General features: G+C 48.1%; 1 protein-coding gene across 1 annotated transcript; it reads right to left on the bottom strand.

The window, feature by feature from the left end:
- Positions 1 to 1,844: 1,844 nt before the first annotated feature.
- Positions 1,845 to 15,006, bottom strand: LOC121449580 (cytochrome P450 2F2). The gene is made up of 10 exons (XM_041654112.1): positions 14,951 to 15,006; positions 13,424 to 13,614; positions 13,169 to 13,331; positions 10,753 to 10,902; positions 6,239 to 6,399; positions 5,589 to 5,765; positions 5,052 to 5,193; positions 4,143 to 4,330; positions 2,896 to 3,037; positions 1,845 to 2,288 (listed from the first exon to the last, which is right to left on the bottom strand). Exons 2-10 carry the CDS (start codon positions 13,592 to 13,594, stop codon positions 2,107 to 2,109), a joined length of 1,476 nt encoding a protein of 491 aa, XP_041510046.1. The 5' UTR covers positions 13,595 to 13,614; positions 14,951 to 15,006; the 3' UTR covers positions 1,845 to 2,106.
- Positions 15,007 to 15,637: the final 631 nt, after the last annotated feature.

Here is a 15,637-nt window from a genome sequence, read left to right as displayed (position 1 = left end):
ATTGCAAAAGAGATTTTGGGTGATTGCCTAGGTAGCCAGTTTCTCTGTCATCTACTGCCTATTTTGGAAACTGCTTGATTGCTCTTCCTGCCTGTTCAAGAAATATTATCTCCCTTCTCAGGCCTTCGATGGGGTTAAAGATTAGATAGTCGTAGTTACTTTCCTCTTATGATTTAGTCAAGCCATTTCTAATTAAAAACTTAGACCCCTTAGGCTAGAATAATTATTGAAACCTTTAGCATATGTTTGTTGCTTAATGTTGTTTATACTGGTTGTAATTCTAATTTTTATACTTGATATCTGTTCTTATTGTATATAGTTTTGTATTGGGTTTAAAACTCTTTTATTTAGACAAAAGGGGTGGGTGATGAGGAACATCCTTCAGCCAATGGCCTTTGAGAGGCTGGACCAGGTGGGGCATGACCTTTGGGTACCAAAAAGCCCACGGTAGAGAGCCCACTCAGCCTCTTCTTCCTGCACCACACCTGGCTGTTGACTCCAGTCCTGTTTCCTCGTTGTGATGTGTGAGTTTCCCTTATAATAAACAAGAACCTTAATATACCCTGTTCAGAGCTAGTGTGGGATTATTTGACTCACATCTCCCCCATTTGATGCGTCCCACTTCAGGCATGCACCACTGCTGCTCAGCAAGTTACTTTTTTAGTAATATCACAGTCGAGAGTAGTCACCAGAGCAGATCATGGTGGCGCACACCTTCTATCCCAGCACGTGGGAGGCAGAGGCCTGCTGAACTCTGTGAGTTTCGGGACAGCCAGGGATACATAGTAAGACCTTGTCTCAAAAAATCAAACCAAATAAATAAGTAAAAATAAAAAAATATTAGCCATCATGTCTTCTGTTGTGTGAATATTCTGTCCGAAAGAGGTGCAGGAACAGCCCAGGTTAAAGTCCACTGTCATGTTTTGGAAAAGGAGAAAAAAGACAGACATAGCCCTGTTTGACTCAGACCGGGCTTAGTGGTTCAGCCTTCTTTTCATACCTCTTCCCCCCACAAAGTACTCTGTGTCCCTGAGCCCCCCAAGATGGAACTTTGAAGCCACAGCGCCCCTTCTTCTCAACATTGCTGACCCTTGAATAAACTTCTACCAACTTTTGTCTCCTGATATTGGCCTTGGTGTGGTAGGAAGTCAGATTACTAAATTCCAGAATAACAGATTTCATTAACCAAGGTCTCTCTCTGCTGTTCCTGTGACTTCTTGTCTCTCTCTGTTTTAGTGCCCCCACATTACTAGGCATTGTACCTAGAGCCTGAATAAGCTTTGTTACTTAGTCACCCAGCTCCTCACTGGTAAACTCTAGGGAAGCACTCTATCACTGAGTCAGGCTTGGGCCCCTCACTGGTAAATTTTAGGCAAGTGCTCTTCCACTGATCCACACCTCTAACTCCTCACTGGGGGATTCTAGGCAGGGGCTCTACCCCTGATCCACACCCCAGCCCCTCACTGGAAAATTCTAGGCAGGGGCTCTACCACTGAGCCACACTCCCAGCTCCTCACTGAGGGATTCTAGGCAGGGGCTCTACCACAGAGCCCCAGCCCAAGACCCTCTCTGGGGGATTCTAGGCAGGGGTTCTTGACCTTCCTAATGCTGGGACCTCTTGATACAGTTCCTCACGTTGTGGTGACTCCCAGTCATGAATTTGTTCTCTTTTCTGCTTCATAACTGTTAATTTTGCTACTGTTATAGATCAAAATGTAAGTATCTGATATACAGATGATTTTATGCGTACCGGTACTTCAATTGGTCATTCGACCCCCAGATTGAGAATCACTGCCATTACAGACGTTTCTCCTTTTTAAATTCAGTTGAGTCAGGCACGAATCTATTGTCAAGATATTTAATAGGAAATGATACAAAAAGCCCAGGAAAGGGTACATTACAGAGTAGGTTCTGTGGGTCTAAGACTGCAATTCCCCTTTGTCACGTCATTCTTTCCTCGAAGACAGGTTTAAGATAGGAGGGTAAAGGACCAATATGCCAGGCCCAGGGGTTAGGAAAGAGAGAGAATGTGGCAGAGACCCTGATGGAGGCCCACGACAGTGAAACCAGCTGGAAGAGGGACAGAGCAGTCCCTGGGCGCGGTACTCAGCGAACCTGCACACATAACTGGAAAGGCCTTGGCAAATTGCCCAGCCCTGAGCTAAGCGGGGTCAGGTCGATGTCCTCAGGCTCCACCAGCGGTTGCAACGTGAAGTTCTGCAGAATGGAGGTGAGGTATATGAAGAGCTCCATGCGCGCCAGAGACTCCCCAAGACACAGTCGGCGTCCTGCGTGGGTGGGAGGGCCAAGAGCAAAGGTGAAGTAGACAGTGTGGGGCAGCACTCGCACATGCTCAGAGAGAATCTGTGGGTTTGAAGGTAACGGCTGGGGATATCACCCACAAAGGCCTCAGGGTTTTGGGGGAAATGAAGCCGAAGTAGATGGCTGGATTCAAATCCTGTGTTTGAACGGTCCCACAGCCAAGACACAGCTGGGGTGCAATCAATCCGGTATGATCTGGCTGTTGGAGTCCAACTCTCAGCCGCTGCCCCTTCCCAGAGGTATCGGGGCACACAAAAGGCGACAGGATAACTTATCTGACATTACCCCTCATTTCGTCCTCTGTGCTGAGTAAATAGGATTCCTGCCCTCTTTCCCCTTCCCCGCCCTCTTCCTCCTCCCCTGCTGCCAGCGGGCAAGGCAGAGTTAAGGAAAATCAGAGCCAGGCTCGCCACCTAGTGGAGAGTCTGAAAATCTTCTTAAATTAATGGGCTTCCACTTGGGGGTTACTGGAAAAGGGGGATCTCTGCAAGGAAAGCTAAGAATAGGATGGGATGGAGAAGGCTTGCAGAGTCGGGTTAGGAGTATGGTTCAAAAGAGCGACTCCATTCTTACCAGCCGAAAATGGCATGAAGGCAGGGCTCTTCTTGAAGGATTGATTGGCATCCAGAAAATGCTCGGGATTGAACTCCCGAGGCGTCTTGAATTGTTCGGAGTCATAGTGCACGGTGTTAAGAAGCGTGATGACATCTGTGTCCTGTGTGGATGAGGAGGCAGAGTCAGTGCAGACCTCCTGAGGATTTTACTATTTTCATTTTGTGTGTCTGAGTGTTTGCCTGCATGTAGACACGAGTGCCACGTGGGTGCACGTGCTAAGGAGGTCAGGAGAGAGAGGCTGGTCTCCTGGAACTGGGACGGGGGTTGTGATGTGGACGCTGGGAATCCAGTCCACATTCCTGCATCCTCTGGAAGTTCAGCCAAGACAAGTCTCCATTCTGGAAGAGGGTTGTTCTGTCTCCCTCAAACCCAGATTTCCATGCTGCAAAGATGGAACTTCTAGGGGCTTGAGAAGGGTGGACAGACTCCATCCAGGGTTCCTAGAGATAGGTGCTGATAGCTGCTGCTGAGGTCTGAGAAACCTTTGTCCCTGAGCTTTGAAGGAGCAGCTGTAGGGGTTCTGAGGGAGGGGTCCTCCAAGAATGGTGTTTTGGCCTCAGGAGATAGATGTTCAGAAGAAGTCCCAAACCCTGGTGATTCTGGGGAGGGTTCAAGGTATGGGTTTCAGATAGGGAAGGAGTATGGAGTTCTAATGGTGCGAGAAGGATTTCTCGGAAAGGACTCTGTTTCTACGAATCTGAAATCGCTAAAGTGGCCAATGCTTGCAATCCCAGCACACAGGAGGTAGAGGCAGGACGATCTGGAGTTCAGGTTCACTCTTAGTCACATAGGGAGTTTGTGGCCAACCTGGGCTACAAGAGACTTCTGCCTCAAAATATACAAAACAGGGCTGAGGAGATGCTCCGGTGTTAAGGGTACAGGCTGCTCTTGAAGAGGACCTGGGTTTGATTCCCAGCATCCACCCAGCCATATGTAACTCCAGCTCCAGAGAACACAATGCCCTCTTCTGGCCTCCTTGGGCACTGCATGCATCTGGTGCACAGACATACATTCCAAATAAAACACCCAGTCATTCACATAAAAAAATCAAATTAAAAATTGGAAAAAAATATTTAAAAAATTTTAGAAACAAGCAACTTCCCACGTCTACAGCTTCACTCTGGATGCTGATTGCTAAGGTCAAGGGTACTCCTTAGCCAATTACAAGATCCTGAAATACCTATTCCTATGTTACCCCTGCACACCTTGGGTATCAGGAAACCGCGGAAATGCGTGTCCCGAATGACGCGGTGAGGCAGGTTCATGGGGATGACGTCCGCGAAGCGCTGTACTTCGTGGATGACTGCTTCTGTGTAAGGCATGTTCACGCGGTCGTCCAGTGATGGCATCCGGGCTCGCCCCACCACGCGGTCAATCTCCTCCTGTATGCGGGCTGGAGGTGATAGAGGAAGGGAGTGGATGATGGTGCCTGAGGAGCACTGGGACTGGAACAGATTTGCACCAGTGGACAGGAAAAGCTCAAGTCAAAGCCCCATACTGTGGCCTTTAATCATTGCACGGGGGAAACTGAGGCAGGAAGATAGCTGCGAGTTCTGGCTAATCTGGGTTTCCAAGCGTTCGTTTTCGAGAGAGTGTAAATGATGGTCGTTGCAGGTTTCTGCGTGTGGGTTTGTGTAGGTGGGCTTCAGGGCTACTTGGATCCTAGGACCCTCTTTTGAGGCTCATGGACCCAGTGGGTGGGCTGTGCAGGGGAAGGCTAGAGATCTCCCACAAAGCTGGGAGACACCGGGAGGTGGAGCCTGGGGGAGGTTGTTTACAGGTTGTGCTAGAGGTCTTGTTATTCAGGAGAGGTCGTTGTCCTCAGCAGACCTTGTGCCTGGGTCTTATGGATGAGGTTTTAAGAGGACAGAAGGAGCAGGATTTAGAGGCCTGACAGTCACGTGCGTTGTGGGCGGGGCCAAACTACACAGGCCTGATTTGAAAGAGGATCACCATGCAGGGTCTGGACCCTGAGGGTCATCCTGGCATCAGTCTCTCAGTAGGTTTGTCTTGTATGTGAGGGTGCATTAGCAGAAGGCCCCAATAAACCCTCGGGACAGGGAGAGGGGGAGAAGGGACAGAGAGTGTTGAGCGGCCCTTTGATATCCCTGTACCTTGTACTTTGGGATACTTCATGAGAATAAGGAAGGCATGGCGCATCGTGGTGCCCACGGTCTCTGTGCCACCGAACAGCAGATTGTGTGTAGTCATCAACAGGGTGTTCATTTGGAAGTGGCTCAGTGGGTCTTTCTTCTCCTGTGGGGGTGGAAAGGGGCCATGAGCCAGGGCCTGGGGGAATCCTATACTTTGGAACCTGTGTGGCTTAGCTTATACTACCGCTAAGGGGCGCCAGTTCTGTCCCTCTCTCCAGCTGACTTTTCTTCCTGGGAGCAGAGGAGTGTGAGGTGTGAACAAGGAGAGATAAAAAGGGGCAAGCCCCTTGGTGAACACCTTGGCAAACCCCACAGCTTAATGATTTGTTAGTTGGCGGTGGCTCTGGGCAGCGGTCCAGCAGGGCCAGGTGCCACAGCTTCTCCTCAGGGAACAAGTTCCCAGACTGTTCAAGCTGAGATCCCTGTAGGTTTGAGGCCCCGGGGCAGCAGGAGGGGTTCAGACCAGCCCAGAGGGAGGATTTTTGATATCATAGCTACCTGTGCCATCTTTGTGAGGAAGCAATCAATGAAGTCTCGGGGAGAGTTGGGATCCAGAGAAGCCTGGTGTTCACGGACGCTGCGGGCGATGAGCTCTTTCATGCCCCTAAAGTTCCTGAACATGCGCCTGTGGGGCCCGGGCAACCAGTCCAGGAGACTCGGGAAGATGTTGTACATCTGGGGGAAGGAGCGGAGTTGGCGGGGCTTCAGGAAGCAAGGCACTCAACAGGGTATGTGATTGGGTGCTCGTGGGCTAAGTAAGGTCATCAGATCAAATAGGCTCCGTCCAGGTCTAGGCAGGGGCTGCCAAGTTCTGCGAGGGCGGAAAGAGCGTGGGAGGGAGGGGGCGGGGTGGAGCAGGATGGGTTGACTGAATAACTGGGGCGGGTTATAAAGTAAGAGTGGGGCCGAGCAGGCCAGTTACATCTCTTCTCTGTTGGTTTTTACTTATTTTTCTTCATCTCTGGCTGCTGGGGCTCTCTCTACCAAGTCCAGGTTGACCTGGAACTCGTGACTATCCTCCAGCCCCAGTCTTCTTAGTGTTGAGATGATAGGCTTGTTTCTCCTCTCCAGTCCCTGCAGCTTCTTTCTCCACGGATGGACCCCGTGGGGACCCCCTATCCGCATCTGGTTGACCTCAGAGTACTGACCTCGCCCCAGGGGCTGCTCATTATCTGGAAGTTGTCATTGATGAATCGGATGATGGTGAGCAGACGCTCGTCCTCATAGTCGAATCGACTTCCAAAGATAACGGAGCAGATGATGTTGGACACTGACCGGCTCAGGATAAACACGGGGTCGAAGGGCTTTCCTGAGGTGAATAGGCAGGCATGGGTCAGTATTCTGCTTTGGCAGTATTGCATTTGCAGCAGCCAAAGCACGTGCTGTCACAACTCCCATTTACTCAGCGTTCACCCACCCATGACACGGTATCTTCCAGTCCAGAACACACACATGTGGCCACTCGGTGTGCGATATGACAACACTCCCAAAGTATTTGACAATGTCACCCACAACACACAGCTCACCTTATCCTGAGGAACAAGAATGCTAATAAGACAAGCACAGGTTGTTCTTGGACACGTTACACTACCCACAATACAGGGTATGTCAACACTAGGTATCACAATAAACACTTGCTTACAAAACCATCTTAAGTACAGCCAAAGAGCCTGCAAGGGAAGCGAGCACCTGTGTCCCCAGGCGAGAGACTAAGGCAGGAGGATGGCTGCCACGCTAAGTTCAGCCTGGGCTCTAGGCTCAAGTTGTGTCAAAACCAGACAACTGGGGACTGGAGAGCTGTCTCAGGGAGACTACATCAGGCTGCTTGCAATTGCCTGTAACTGCCTCCAGAGTATCTGACACTTCCTTTTGGCCTTTGTGGGCACTCCCACACAGTTGGCACACATTCACACAAATACATGTACACATAAGTAAATCTTAAATTAAAAAGAAAATAGATATTTGTTTACAGTGGTTGAGATCTACAATTTCAGGTCCTGGGAGGTGGGGGCAGGAATCAGCTGCCTAGTGAGTTGAGGTCACCTTGGACCTTGTCTCCGCGAAAGAAACAAAACAAAACACCCCTAACCAACCAGACAAACCCAACATGTGCCAACACAGTCAGCACACAAACATCCCAAGACAGAGTCACAGTGTGCTGCCTTGTGATGTCAGCACAGAGCTCCATCCTCCTGCCTCACAGCAGGCAACAGTAATTCACAGCAGCTCACTGGATAGTACAGAACACACTGTGACATCCTAGACACATATCTAGGCTGCAGAAGAGGTGACAGGCAGTAAGTCACCCTCGGAGATCAGCAGTCTACACAGTGCATGCTCACACGCAATGGCTGAGGACAACCTTACCCCAGTATAGACCACAAACATACAGTTTAGCCTCTAACTAACAGCCAAACATACTACAGGATACAATAAGAGCAACAAATGCTAGGTCAGGTGTTGCAGCTGTAATCCCAGCACTTGGGAAAGCTGAGGCAGAAGGTTCATTATGAGTTCCAGGCCAGCCCGGACTACAAAGTTTCTGTTTTGAAGATGAACAAACAAACAAAACCAACATTTCAACACAGTGTCCAAGACATAAAAGCACAGTCTGGAAGGCAAGATCTGAAGGTAGCCTTTGACTTTGCTTTGATTCTGGTGTGGACTCTGAGGTCTTTCCTTTCTCTGAACCTCAGTTTTCATCTGTGTAATGGGCTTGGCGCCAGTCCCCTCCTCATGGAGCTGTGATGCAGAGTTAGGGGATGTGTAACTGGGAATCTATAACTGAGGCCTGATCCATCTCGGGGTCACCACAAAGCCCACTACTGGGATAGGCTGAATATGATCCCCACCCCAAGAACCTTACTTTAGGTGTGATGTTATTAAGAGTTTTGTAATAGGGACTGCGGAAATGGCTCAGTGGTTAGTAATATGTATTGCTCTTGCACCTCTGTAACTGACTTGAATTCAGTTCCTGGTACCTACGCTGAGCAGCACACGATGCCTCTGGCCTCTTCAGGCAGCTGAGTTCATGTGCACATACCTCCCCCAGACACATAATTAAAAACATCATACAAATCTCGAAAATTTATTTTGTAATAGCAAAATTATTCTAAATTACCTGGGTGAATGTCAGGAAGGGCCTTATAAAGAAAAGTTAAGTGGGCATAAAACAATGCTAGGTGGTGGTAACACACGCTTTTAATCCCAGCACTCAGAGGCAGAGGCAGGTGGATCTAAGAGTTCGAGGTCAGCCTGCTCTATAGAGTGAGCTCCAGTACAGCCAGGGATACACAGAGAAAAATCTGTCTTGAAAATAAAAAGTATGTTGAGGAAAAGAGGAATAATAATAATAATTAATAATAATCATCATCATCAGAGAGAGAAAGAGAGGGAGGGAGGGAGGAAGGAAGGGAGAGAGAGAAAAGGAAAAGAGAAGGAGAAGAGGGAGAGAGCGAGAGAGTCCAACTGATCCATTGTTTACTTCAGATACATAGACCCGTATAAGAGAATGAATCTGGCTGGGCACCTTTAATCCAAGCACACTGATCCATTGTTTACTTCAGATCCATAGACCCGTATAAGAGAATGAATCTGGCTGGGCACCTTTAATCCAAGCACACGGGAGACTGAGACAGGAGAACCGCTAAGAGTCTGAGGCGAGCCTGGGTTACAGAGTGACAACCTAGCTAAAACAAACAGGAAGACAAAGAATTGGTGTTGTATTAAGCTACTACATTTGTAAAAATTTAAAAGAGTTAAAATTTTGTGTATTTTTTGTGTGTGATGACTTGAAAATGGAGGCCAGAGATCATGCTCTCTCCTTCCACTGTGTGGGCTTTGGGAGTTGAACTCAAGCTGCCAGGCTTGGCAGTGAGGGCCTTTGTCTGTTGAGCCATCTCACTGTCTCCATCGTGGTGATATGTCAGAGCATCAAGAAACCAGGATGAGCAGCTATGAGTTCACTTACATCTCATGCAATCCCTTTATCATCATATGTTATATTATCATCATTATTATTTTTTCCAAAGCCAGTAAGATTTGGAGAGAAGGGAAGAAGGTTGCTATTTTAGCATCTGCGTTTTACTTTCTTCTGTAAAATGGAGCAAATAAGGAGACTTCATTGGCTTATATAATTTTTTTCCTCCCTCAGCATCTTGCTGTGCAGTGAAGACTGGCTCTGAATTCATCATCCTCCTGTCTCAGCCTTCTGAATGCTAATGAATTTTCAAAGAGATGACCATATCCAAGGTTTTTGGAGCCGTAGGTGACTGATTTTGTTTTAACTTTGTAGTGCTGAGATGGAACTGAGGTCTTGTGCACACTAGGCAAGTACTTCATCCCTGTGCCAAGTCCCCAGACTCGTATTGGGGGATTCTAGGCAGGTGCTCTCCCACTGAGTCACGCACCCCAGCCCCACACTGGGGGATTCTAGGCAGGGGCTCCACCACTGAGCCACACCCAGCCCCTCACTGGGGGATTCTAGGCAGGGGCTCCACCACTGAGCCGATGCCCAGTTCTGTGGTGGTTGTGTCTTTTTTCTTTAAAGTTTTTCTTTTATAAAGTAACATAACTAACAAATAGAGGGTTGAACCACATGAAGTCAACAGGAAACGCCCAAAGGTGGTTTGTTCTGGTGGGATGTCTGAAAAATAGAAAGTATCTGGTACTGTGAACGTATGTTAGAGGCTTTTCAGAATCTAGGGTGAATTAATATTTATGGATGTTATTCTGAAATTAAAACTGAAGTAATTATAAACCCCATGAGAAATAAAATGGTAAAACAAATATATATACATATATATATATATTTATGTTTTAGTTATGTGTACGTGTGTGTATCTTTCTGTGTATGTGCACATGTGTGCTGCTATCCATTGAAGTCAGAGAGGATGTCGGACCCTTTGGAGCTGGAAGTTGCAAACTACCACGCTGGTGATGGGATCTGAACTCAAGTCCTCTGCAAGAGCAGCAGGTACTCTTAATCCCTGGACCATCACTCCAGCACACTTGCCCCTCACTCTCTGCCATTTTTTATTTTTTTGAGACATGGTCTCATGTATCCTAGGCTGGTTTCAAACTCACTACTTAGCCAAGGATGATCTTAAACTCCTGGTCCTCCTGCCTCCATTTTTTAAGTCCTGGGGTTACAGTTATGCACTACCACTTCCAGGCTCAGCTGTGGTGATTTTACCCAACATTTTAAGTTAGATTCATTTTATTTTGTGTGAGTGTTTTCCTGAGTCTCTCTCTCTTTCTCTCTCTCTCTCTCTCTCTCTCTCTCTCTGTGTGTGTGTGTGTGTGTGTGTGTGTGTGTGCATGCATGATGCCTGTGAAAGTTAGAAAGGGCATTGGATTTTCTGGAACTGGAGCTATAGATGTTGATGAAGCATCATGTTGGTGCTAGGAATTGAACCTGGGTCCTCTGCAAGAACATCTGCTCCTAACTGCTCTGTCACCTCTCCAGCCCAGCTGGGCTCTGAGTGCAGCAGGCAACACAACTGAGCTGTGACCATAGGGGAACCTTCAAGACTCCCATGCCCATTAACCCCCAGGAGGGACAGTTCCCACCATGGGCAGAGAGGCCTCCAAGAGTTTCTGTTCACACCCAGGCTCTGGAGCTCCTAAGTAGGATGGGTGTGATCCCGGGACATGGTCTGACCTTCCGTTTTCCGTAGCACCTCCAGCAGGAAGCTTCCCTCTTCCAGGATCCGCTCCTCGATGCTCCTTTTTCCCATTCCAAAGTTGCGCAGGATTTGGACCGAGAACCTTCTGAGGGCCTTCCAGCGCTCTCCATTGGAGAAGGCAATGCCTGGGGAGGGGAAGGAGAATGGCAAACTCAGCAGCCAATCAGCCCATCCTGAACCACAGCTACCTATTGGAGTCATCTCTTCCTGATGGCCTGTCGGGTGAGGGTCAGCCTGGGTGGTGGTGGTGCACGCCTTTAGTCCCAGCACTTGGGAGGCAGAGGCAGGAGGATCTCTGTGAGTACGAGGCCAGCCTGGTCTACAGAACAAGTTCTAGGACAGGCTCCAAAGCTACACAGAGAAACCCTGTCTCAAAAAAAAAAAGTGATATGCAAAAGAAGGGTTCAGTTTAGAATCTCATCTCTGATTTTCCAGTAAGGCTTTCCTGACCCTCGGGGTAGGGCCAGCTGCCCCCTTTGGGTACTACAGGGTTCTGGTCTTTTCTCATCAGGTCACCTTGCCTCCAGATTCCCCTCTAAAGACGTGGTCCTTTCGGGCTATCAGAAAGGCAGGGTGAAGACCTGTGCTTCGTGCCACTGTGACCTTGGCATTGTCACCAGACCTGCTGATGATTGCTTATTGACAACTGAGAGCACAAATAAGAGAGATAAGCAAGAAAAGTAAATACGAGGACACCGGGAGACACCCCAGAACAAGCCTGGTCTCTGAGCCTTTGCACAACCCTCTGCAGAAGTCAATCTCTTCCCTGCTTTTTGATTTTTGGTACTAGGACTGATTGAACCAAGGGCTATGCAGATGTCAGGCAAGTACCCTGTCACTGAGCCACATCTCAGACACCCCTTTTACTTTTGTTCTTGACAGTGTCTTCCTATGTAGCCCTGGCTGGCTTGAAACTCATCATGTAGACCAGGCTGACCTTGAACTTGCGAAGATTCCTGTGCTTCTGCCCATCAAATGCTGGGATTACAATGACGGAATGCCTTGCCTGACTCTTGTTTCTACCTCTATTTTTATTATTATTATTTGTTACATTTATTTATTTTATGTATGTGTTTGTGTGTGTGTGTGAGGGTGGGTACATATGTGCCATGGAAGTCAGAGAATAACCTGCAGGAATCAGTTTTCTCTTTCTACCATATGTGCTCCAGGGACTGAACTCAAGTACTTAGGTTTAGCAGCAATCACCCTTACCTCCTGAGCCGTTTCCCTGGTCCCATATTATCATTATTACTATTATTATTATTGTTATTTATTAACATTAGCGGTCTTTCTCGATCACCTTCCTCATCTGTTTATTGAGTCCAGAGTCTGCCAACCCAGTTACTCTCACTATCCAGCTCTGGGGATCCCTTGTCTCTGCTTCCCATGCGCTGGGATTGCAGACAGCAGCTATGCCCACTTGGCATTTATGTGAGTGCTGGGGATCCGAACTTTCAGCCTCAAGCTTCTGCAGCAAGTGTTTTATCCTCACAGTCATCTCCTCAGCCCTAGAACACTTTCACCCCCTCTTGACCTGACTAGTCGTCTTCATCACTTTAGGCAACAAATAGGAGGGCCTCTGGGGCAGGAATTCCTCCCTGGCTAGGTCAGGCACTTCCTTTGGGTTCCTGCAGCTCCCCAGCCTAGTTCTGATCATGATAGGATGCCACAGTCTCATGATGGTCTGTGTTTCTCATTGAACTAAGAATCATGAAGTAAAGACTTTGATTTCTTTAAAGAAAAATGATGATTCCTTTTGACATAGTCGAGAATTGGTCATTGAGGAAGAGAGAAGAAGATGAAGGAGGATGAGGACCACCAGGGTAAGGAAATAGCTTGGTGGGTAAGCTGCTTGCCACAAAAGCATGAGGATCTGAGTTCTATATCCCATACCCATGTTTGCTGGGTGTGACCATGACTGTATTCCCAGTGCAGGGTGATGGAGACAGGTGCAGACAGATCCTATCTCAAAAACCATGCAAACAAACATCCCTTTCCCCAAATAAGATGGAATTTGAAATGGGCAACATGGATGTAGGTCTGTTAGAGACTGAGGCTGGGTTGAGGTAAACAGGAGGGGACAAAGGTCAGTACTTGGCTACTTGACTGAATGGAAATTTGATGATGTGATTTAGACAGAGTAAGGATTGGGGTAAACAAGGGGTTGGAGCAAGCAGATATGGAGGTTGGTATGGCTGTTCAGTTCGTGGTGGAAATGGGAGTTGGGGGTGGGATAGGTTCTCCCCATCCCCCCAGGATCACTTCTGCTTCTTGATGAGGTCGTTAGTGAGATCTGCAGCTCTGAATGTCATGGAGATGACATCGCTCACCCTTGCTTCCTGCCTAGATCTGCGAAAGTCTAGAGGATAGAGGAGATGGGGGCAGGCTTACCATCGCCCTTGGTGAAGTTGAAGAAGACCGGGTATGAGCCGCGGCCACTGAACTCCTCCCCTTTGTCCACGAGAGCCTCCTTCACAGTTTGGTATCCACTGAGGACCACCACTCGCCTAGGTCCCAGGTACACCGTGTACACGGACCCATACTTCTTACTGAGCTGGAGGTAGGAGAGAGCATTTACTGGGGGCTTGGTGATTATGGGGCCCCTTTCCTCCCCATTGCCCTTGACCAAAGGTGAGTTCCCTGCACCTTGGTGAGTGAGGTCAACAAGTCTTGGGAGCGAAGCTGCAGCAGGTTTCCCAGGATGGGGAGAGGTTTGGGTCCTGGAGGCAGCTGGCCCTTGCCCCATGAGGTGAAGGTCAGGGACAGAGAGATGACAGCCAGGAGGAGAAGCAAGATGGCTGTGCTCACACCATCCATGCTGAAGGCAGCTGCAGTGCCTGTGGGGGGAGGGCAAAGGGGAAGGGAGAGAGTGGAAGCTCTCCATTATATTCTTCTGGAATTTTCCTCTTTTGGGTCCAGGCAGTAGGGGTAGTGGAGAGAAGGAGATGCAGAGTGAGATCAGAGGGCTAAGAAGGAGAGGAGGAAGGAAGGGAGAAGGGTGTTTGAAGATGCAGACAGATTGCCAAAATGTAAACATGAGAAACGGGGTACAGACAGTGGAGACAGATGCTACCTAAGAAACAGATGGAGAAATACACAAGTGGGAAACAGTGAAATCCATGTCTTAACAGTTTATGTAGCTGTATTATCTATCTATCCACATAGAGATATATAATCTATATTATCTATCTATCTATCTATCAATTATCTATCTATCTATCTATCTATCTATCTATCTATCTATCTATCATCTCTTATCTGTCTCTCATCTGTCCATTTTAAACCATCCATCAAAACACTGGCTCTCACAAAGAGAAATAACAAAAGACAGACACACAGACAGGTACAGACAAATTAAGACTTTTCTATAAAACAAAGAAAGAAGAGTAAAGTCACAGGAGAGAGGCTGACAGATGAGAGAGAGAGTGAGCAAGTGTGTAAGACAGAGAGAAGAAGAGAGACAGAGTTGAACAGACAGATACACACACTTTTTTTTGGTTCATTTAGTAAGACAGGGTCTCACTCTGAAGCCATGCTGGCTTCAGATTTATACCAACCCTCCAGCCCTATCCTCTTGTGCTGGGATTACAGGCAAGCACTGCTGTACCTAGCTCAGATATGCATACCCAAAAACAGCGGCAGGCTAAACACAGTGCTGCATGCCTGCAATCCAGCACTAGGGAGGCAAAAGCAGGAAAACCACTAAAGATTTGAGGCTTGCCTTATCTAATATAGTGGGTTTTCAGTCAGCCAAGAGCTATGAATCAAAGCCCTGTCTCAAACAAAACAACCCCTTCAAATAAAAACAACAAAAACAACAATAAGAACAACAAAAACTAGCTAAAATCAAACCAGATAATAACAAAAAAAAACCCCAAACAAACAAAAAACAAAACAAAAAACCAAAACTACCCAGAGATAGATACTACAAAATAAAGGCTCCTAAAAGACATACATTAAAACTACACATATGATATTGCTATATGTCATGTTAAGAAGAAAAAAAAAATGAATAAAAAGGAGGGATGGGAGAATGAGGGACTGAGAGCCCTGCTCCCCACAGGGCCCGAGGGAGGATAGATGGAACAGTAGACAGCACCTGAGACAGGCACAAAGTCCCAGAAGAGCTCCTTTGAGATGAAGTCAGCGCCCTCTCTTGGGAGCTACTCTCACCTGTGTCCCAGTTTCTGCAAGAATGTTCTGGAACTCTTGTGTGTGCTGGGGTATGAGGGGGGGCGGCACCTGCTCTTAAGTTGTCCCTTTCCACGCCCCTCCTCTGCCCTGCCCCCTTGCCTGGTTCCTCCATGTGCTTAGTCCCCTCCTACCAGCCTGTCATACCGTTCCTGTAGACCCCGGGCTCTCAGCCAGCTGGCCAGGTGGGGCGAGTGGGAGGCCACATCTCTACAGCCCTCTGTGCTTGACCGGGGCCTCCTGGCCCAAAGGCTGACCTTAAATCTCCTCGCTGTGGTCAGTGCTTGCTATTTGCCTTGGAATAGGGCAAAGGCTTCTCAACTTTGGGTCTGGTTCTCAAGGAGGAGGAGGAGTTGGGGTTATGGGGTGTTGGCCAAGAAAATAATGGGCCAGGGAGGGAGTGTTGAAGATCCAGTCCTGGACCGAGTCCTGTTTTGGGCCTCTTCTGTTCTGTTTGTAGGTTCAAGTCCAGTTTCGCCACTCCAGCCAAGGGGCCTTGTGTAAGGCTGGTTCCCTGCCTGTAGGGTTCTCGTTTCCCTGGACCCTCCTTGAGTTCTCCATGTCTTGTGGTCTGTCTCTGGAATTCACTATGAATTTCCCTCTGTCTCTCTTGGTCTCACAATAAAGGATCCTGAAAGACATGTATTAAAATGACACACACGATATCGC

The sequence above is a fragment of the Microtus oregoni genome, unplaced genomic scaffold (genome assembly GCF_018167655.1).
Source record: "Microtus oregoni isolate MIOR12 unplaced genomic scaffold, Mior012 000006F_ref0000085, whole genome shotgun sequence".
NCBI lineage: Eukaryota > Metazoa > Chordata > Mammalia > Rodentia > Cricetidae > Microtus > Microtus oregoni.
Note: the sequence above shows the minus strand (reverse complement) of the source record. Positions and strands in the feature narration are given on the sequence as shown.

Bases quoted from the DNA above. Each gene is read 5' to 3' on its own strand.
- LOC121449580 (XM_041654112.1), bottom strand. From the start codon at position 13,594: ATGGATGGTGTGAGCACAGCCATCTTGCTTCTCCTCCTGGCTGTCATC. The intron at 5,766-6,238 runs GTCAGTACTCTG...TCCTTCCCCCAG, and splicing joins TGAGCAGCCCCTGGGGCGAG to ATGTACAACATCTTCCCGAG. The intron at 5,194-5,588 runs GTAGCTATGATA...CCACCCCCACAG, and splicing joins TCCTCACAAAGATGGCACAG to GAGAAGAAAGACCCACTGAG.